Raw genomic sequence first — 7,111 nt, forward strand, 5'->3', positions numbered from 1 at the left:
TCTCTGTCATGATTTGGGTGCTGGTGAGAAAGTCTGCTACATTTGGTTTCACCTTGTCACAGTGTCTGTACTTTAAACAACTAGCTACCAGCTGTTCAGGCCATAGCCTGGGGGGGTTCCGTTCCCCAGACAATGGCTCTGTTGCTGCCACTAAAGGCAGCTTTAACTTTATCTCTGTCATTCTAACAAAATGAGATTCAAAGGCTAGGGTGAAAACCTGCCGAGCTCAGAGAGTTAGAGTAGCAACGGCTATCTTCCTCTCCGCTGGCATCCTGGAAGCCTCTCTCCTTCCACGCCACCCCAACTAAAACACCCATGCTATGCCCCTCCCTGCCACTTCCTGTCAACTAGTTGCTAACCCCACCTCTCTGAGCCCAGGTTGATTTTATTTAAATAACGCAGATGCAACACATCTATACGTAGTTAAACAAAGGCCGCACAAACATCTTTGCCTAGTTAAGCGAATATTCGGCAACGGCAGCCAGTTCTCTGCCTGGCTTTCTTTCCTCAGGGCTCTCCAACTCATCCAGGCTGCTGAAACAACAGGGTGTCATTTTTATGGCCGAGTTGTATCCCTTGTGTCTATGAACCACATTCTCTGCATCCATCATCCACCTTGGCTGTTGTGACATCTCACTGAGCAGAGGATGTGGGTATAAACCTACTGGTGACACAGCTGGATCATATTGTAGTTCTGTTTCTAGTGCTTTCTCTGAGGCTCACCCTCTGCATTCCCACCAGCAATGAAGCCTTCCCTTTTCCCCACAAATCCTCTTTGCTGGCCTAGAGGCTCTACAAATATGGAGTCCAAGAGGCACCTGCTGATGCTGCTCAGGGTTTGACTGTGGTACCTTGGGTGCCGTCACTGCTATATTGACCTAGATGCTCCAGCCACAGGGCAGGGGACACTGAGCCAGCCTGCAGGAGGGGGATACACTCTAGGCACTAGCCTTGCCCACCACATGTGCCTGAGCTATCACACTGGGCATGCTGCTTTTCCCTTCTGGCTTCCCAACACGAAAACAGGGATGAGAATTCTCCCCTAGCGGGGAGGATGCCGTCTGGCGAGCACAGCCTGTGGGCACTGCTCAGGCTGCTGAGAGCGATACCCTCACTCTATGAAGACATTGCCAGGTACACAGTACCCGCCATCTTGCCCTTGGTCCGCTGTGACTGACAAGAGCCAAAGCTAAAAACACCAGGGTGGTATCTGCAGTTGTGGTCTTGGGCTACTTGACGGTAGGATGTGAGGAAGCTGAGGAGAGGGGATCACCTAGGTTATGCCCTTGGCCAAGGTCACCACAAGGCAGTGACACCTGTACTCTACCAGCCTCTCCTTGGACTTTCCCTCTAGGATGCCAGAGACGAAGCAGAGCCCAGGCAGTGACTATATTAGAAGGATAATTCTTGCTGTGTATCCCTGATGAGAGCCCAGAGGGACCAGTGCTGGGTCTGCTGGCATGAGACACAGTCAGTGGGCATCAGGGGGTGTGACCATCCTCTGAGTGACTTCCACTGTATTACTGTGCTCCAGAACCAAGCCCACAAGCCAGGCATAGGGGGGCCTTCAAGATGGTTCCTACCCAAAGAAGGCAGAGCTGCTTACTGCAAGAGGGAAGTTCCAGCCCCTGCGTCCTGCCCTTACCCATCCAGGAGATCTCATGTTGACCCTTGCAGGGCAAAACAGAAAGAACTGGGTTCCAGATGCCGCGTTTCCATCACCCCAGTCCAAGAGTCATGGCTGTCCAGCCGTGCCCACTTCTGGGCTCAGGACAGCAAGGGAAGTCTTGGAACATATCTCTGAAGGAGCAACTGGACTGGGCCTGGCACGGTGAGGTCGGCATGTGAAGAGTGCTGGGGCAAATCTTCAGTGTGTCAGAGCCTGGCCAGGAGCCCACATGGCATCTCAATGGCTAACTACGCCCTGTTAGCCATGCAGTGGTTTTTTGGTGCTGATGCAGGTGAGATCAGTCTAGCCTAGTCCAAGTCTGTGGCTGAGTGATGGGCAAGTGAGCGGGAACCTCGCTCCCTTTGCACCCATTCTAAAATAACGACTTGTAGACAGGACCACTCAGAACCTCTCTGAGAGGGCAATGCCAAGGGCCCCATGCCACAAGCCCTGTTCTCCAGACAGAGGGCAATGTTGTGTTCCCATGGACACTGGGTTCCCCACGGCCTGGTGCTAAGAGCCTCCTGGGATGAGATGGGTCCCGTGCTCCTCCCCTAAATGCACAGAGGGACTTTTATCTCCTATGAAGAGCTAAGGCTTCTACAAATCTAAAAACACAATTATGTCAACCTTCACCAGAGACAACACACAAAACAACACACTGAGGAGGTTGACCTCACCAAGGCAAAGAGACAAGGGCTGGCCCTGCAGCAGACCATGGGCACACACAGGGGATGGCTGGCTGAGGTGACGGGGAAGGGCCAGCGGGGACTCAGAGATGACAAACAAAATCAGTCTAGTCAGTCAGAGACACCAGAGCACAACAGAGACAAGCTAGAAAGAGAGGTGGCGACAGAGAGATACCCCAAGAGAGACAGACTGGGTGAGCGTGGCAGAGAGGTGTGGGGGTGGGGCTGGTGGGGTCACACACACACCTGTGGGTCTCAGGGATTATAGACAGGCATGGGCTGAGCATGTGGGCTCAAACATGAATTCCCATTCTCCACCAGCCCCGATAACCTCAAGGCCTCCCACCCTGGCTCAGGGGCCGGGTTCTTGTCCACCTATCCCCACTGAGTGCACAGGCACTAAGAGCACGAGATGTCCCAGAAAATGGCTTCTGGGTGCCCACCGGGGTGTGTCCACTTAGGGAAGCTGTCTGCAGCTACGAAGGCTGTGGCCGGCTGCACTCATCGCAAGCACAAGCTGTTTATCCAGAAATCTGACAAATGGTTCCTGGAAGCCAGAGACACGCATCCTAGCTGTACCAAATGCCCGCAGGGAAGACTTCTGAGTGGTCGCTAGCTTACACAGCACACTGGGTGAATGCGCCGAGAATGTAAGGGGCAGCTGTAAGAATTCCGAACTCGACCTGGCTAAGACACAGGCAGGATCGACCAGCTGTGGCTGTGTGGACCCTTGCCTCTGACATGCTGGGGAATCCTCTACGGGCTGCGCTGTCCTCAGTGGCTTCACTGGGAAATTCATAGTATTTGTTGTCCCAGAGCTGAGGGCTGATTCATTAGCGGTCACAAAAATCTTTATGGGTCATTCATCAGTGCTTGGCAGAAATGCCAGCAGGAAATGTAATTATGACAAAATACTTCAAAAGGAGTGCCCTTCCTCTCAGAAATAACGGAGGAACTCCAAGCCGCTTCCTTTCTGCCAGGCCCCGTGTTCTCTTTTTTCCTGGGATGACTATGCTCCCTTCCCTGGGGCCCTGTTCCTTAGTGCCAAAGCCCAGCACCGGGCTGCCCTCCTGCAGAGGCAGAACCAGGTCTAAATGAGACTACAGAAGCGCCCAGGAAAGGGCCAGTTCACTGCCGGAAGGCCACGGCCATCTAGTCCTATATCCTGCTCTCCCTCGCCTCTGGCATCAAATGGGAAACTATGGGGCTAATACCTGCCAGGTATTCCTGCTAGGAGGAAACCAAAGCTATGCCACTGGCTCTGGAGGGGCCTTTCAGTTGCCAGCCAGCATGCCCATGAAAAATCTAAACAAAGGAGATCATTTGTTCCCAGCCTTCAGAGGAGGTGTGCAGCCAGCCTTCCTCTAGAAGCAGATGGAAATGCTGCTGTCCTTCAGGGACACTCAGGCAGGGTCTGAGGGCAAGGCATCACGCCCCCCACCCTCCAGGAAGGGTGTGTTTTCTCTATAACCTTGCCGGTCCATGCCCCACCCCCATCTGCACCCAGCTGTACCGAGCCACATGCGTAAAAGAGTAAGAGTCTTCAGCCAACAATAGGGCCACGGCACCAGAACCACCCCAGCTGATCTTGTCCCCCACTCCATTACCACACACGTACTCACTCTCCCCACCCGCTCCTCTTACAACACATTCGCAGCAAACTCGCTCGTTCCTCGGAAAACCGGGACGCAGCACACAGACACACCTGCACTTGTCTTCAGCAGGAGCCACAGGGCTGTGACGTCCTGGGACAGCAGGGAGATGAGGCTCAAAGTCATGCTGTCTCCCTCACACTGGTCAGGAGCCGGCGACCTGTTTGCTGGCAAGCCCGCCTGGGGTGCACAAAGGAAACCAGTGGAGCTCCATCTTGGGCTGCCGAGCAGGGACACTGGCTCCCTGGCTTTGCTGCGCAGAGCTGGCCTCTTAGTGCCACGGGCTGCGGCTGTTGCTCCTGCTCCTCGCAGGATCTCAGATTCGGATTCGATGTCCTGATTAAGGAGCTAGAATCAGCTCACTGATCCTGCTGCAGATGATTAACTGTTGAGAGCCTGGCAGCGGCTGAGTCCTGCTGGCTGCAGAGCCAGGAGGCTTGTTGTTTGTCTGGACCCTCCCTGCAGGGGCCCTACCTCAGTCAGGTTCCATCCACAGGGACAGCCGGGAACAGGGACCTAAGCCATAGAGGCCCCAGCCCAGCCAGGTCCTATCTACCCACATAGCCTGGGGAGCAGGTTCTTAACCATTAGAGTTCCAAGCGTAGTCAGGTCCTGTCCATTCAGACAGCCTCTGGGTACGAGGTATGCCACCTACAAAGGCCGACAGTCTCTCTGGATGCAACCCTCAGGCTCCTTCATTCTCCAGAGGGTAGACATTGTGGTAGTGGAGGGAAGGGCTCAGAAGTGGGCTCTCCCAGGCTCTAGGCTCAACTGTAGCTTGCCGGGAGCTGGGGCTCATTGTTGACACCCCCTGCCTCAGTTCCCCAGCGATGGGAAGGCTCCGCCTTCCTGGACAGTCATCACACTCCTGTCCTGTGGCTACAGCCCAGGTGGTGATGAGCAGAGATGTGAGACCTTAAATCTCACACTTGCCCCCAGCCTGCTCCTCTCTGTCCCAAGTCCCCACCAGGGTCAGAAGTCCCTCGGCGGCTCTAGCTTCTTCACGCCTCCCACCCCTGTTGGTTTCCCCAGTGTTATCTACACCTAGCGAATCATCTCCTTTACCTGAGTACCCTTGCCTTTGCACTACGACTCTGGTGGCTGGGCACATGAGCCGGAGCTTGCCCTTACAGGGCTTGCTCCACAGGCACCTGGTGCTCCAGTCTGCTACCAACAGAATGAAACATATCTTAGGCCAACCTTGTCTGAACTCAGGCGGCCATCCATCAGAGGCTTGGTACCACAATGTAAATAGGTGTGCCAGGCTCGTAGTCTGGGATCCACCCTCATCCTTCCCTCGTTCTGACGCTGTCCTTGCTGGGTGTCACCTGCCAGGTAAATCCTCTTGCGTCAATCTCCTTGTTTTTCTCAGCCTCTGACATCATCTGCAGTCTGGTGGAACAACCCTCTCTTCATCAACCCACAGCGACAGGACAATTGCTGGGGCCACCAGCGCAGATCAAGGCATGATCCTGGCATAGTGGGTAAGCAACCACCCTTTTCCATGTCCAGCTTCCCGTTCCCCAAACTCAAGGCAGACGAGAGTACACCCACCCCAAGTACGTACTTTGTGGAGACACGGTCAGGCTGTCAAGGTTCACCCCCATTGAGGGCACTGAAGGTCCATGGTCCCCTACTGTGCTTTAGCCCAAGGACAGTGAAGGCACTGGGTGACTTCAGGTACCCACACAGCAGTAGACACATTCGGAGCGAAAGTAAAACTGTAGTTCTGAGAAACAGGCTGCTACATAGAAAGTGATTAGTAAGCCCAGAGACAGGAGGAAGTCCAGGACTGTCCTCTGCTGAGAAGGGGCCATGTGACCGAGGGAGGTGCCTGGGGACAGAAGCAAGACCCATGGAGTTGGCAAGTTCCTTCTTCTTGCCTGCTTTTCTCTTCCAAGCTCTCTGAGTCCCCAACCCCATGCTTGTCACAATTTAAGAGTGCACAATGACCAAGATCTGCAGGGCACATGGCAGGTTCTCATCAGTCCATCAAGGGAGCCATGCGTGAGAGGGATGGACACCCCACGGAGGCCTACTGTGTAAACTGTGAGACAGAAGGAGAGGGGCTTGCTGCTGTCCTGTGTCCAGGCTTCAAGATGTTCTTGTGGCCCTGACCACTTCATGATTTCTCTTTCTCTTTCTGGGAGAATGACTCCATCACTGCACTTGCCTTTCTTGCAGGTCCTTCCCATTCCAGCTCATTGCAGGAAGTCTGACCCAAGAGCCACCAGCTATCATCTGACTGGAGCAGTGCCCGCCCTTCCTAAAACCACAGCTCACTTTCAATATGACATAAAAGTGGCATCCTACAATGCTAAGGCCACCTTCTTGGCCTTTTTTGCAGACAATGCCTGAGATACATACGCAGCTCAGCCTGCAGCAGATTCACGGCCAAGCCGAAAGTCTGGAAAGTATTGGAAGTGAGTTGAGACATTTGGTGGAGAACCTAATGCAGGAGTACAGAGACCAGCCTGGAACAGTAGGGGAGACCCTAATTCCAATCTCCGTCTGTAGTAAGGCACAGCCCACAGCCATAGCAGCGTTCATGGAAAGTAGCTATGCTTTCAATGAATACAGTCTAAGAAGCCAACGGAGTTTGGGAAAGAGGCCACTGGGAAGAGGGGCTGTGTGTTCCTTTACAGAGTGCTCCTGTGCCCACTGCCATGTAGGCCCTAGGGACAAAACAGACTGAGATGCTCAAGTTTCAGCTTTACAGAAAGCGGATTCCCAGACAAGGACGAAGCTCCTCTGAGCGTGTGCTATCTTCCCATGGGCAGCCACACTTCCTGAAGGCTGAAAGGAAACACTTGGAGAGCACATTTCAGACCCTGTACCTCTCCAGCTCCTTACCCACGCGTCTTTCTCCAAGGTCACCTTTCCTGAGGGCAGCTCCCCTCCTGCCCTGATAGCCTATTCCTTGTGTGGATCCAAGAACTCCCTGTACTTTTCTACCTGTGTTCCACTGTGTTAGTATGCCACGAGTGTGCGGAGTGTATGTGTGAGTGACCAGGAGCCATGTGGCTAAGATCTGGTCGCATCTTGTCTCTGCTTTGGACCCAGTGTACCCAGAGCACAGTGTGCCCCGATAGGTCACTGCA

At 54.0% G+C, this 7,111-nt stretch overlaps 1 protein-coding gene across 10 annotated transcripts in view; it reads right to left on the minus strand.

Moving 5' to 3' along the window:
- Window positions 1–7,111, minus strand: part of Mcf2l (MCF.2 cell line derived transforming sequence like) — a 99,065-nt gene that overhangs the window by 62,136 nt on the left and 29,818 nt on the right. The window contains exon 1 of one of the 10 annotated variants that reach the window (XM_005366275.3): window positions 4,064–4,335. The exons of the other annotated variants lie outside the window; for them this stretch is intronic. Within the exon in view, the coding sequence (XP_005366332.1) occupies window positions 4,064–4,136 (73 nt within the window). The 5' untranslated portion in view covers window positions 4,137–4,335. Of the gene's footprint in view, window positions 1–4,063; window positions 4,336–7,111 lie in introns of those variants that run through there. 10 annotated transcript variants of the gene reach the window in all.

The sequence above is a fragment of the Microtus ochrogaster genome, unplaced genomic scaffold (genome assembly GCF_000317375.1).
Source record: "Microtus ochrogaster isolate Prairie Vole_2 unplaced genomic scaffold, MicOch1.0 UNK7, whole genome shotgun sequence".
Taxonomy (NCBI): Eukaryota; Metazoa; Chordata; class Mammalia; order Rodentia; family Cricetidae; genus Microtus; species Microtus ochrogaster.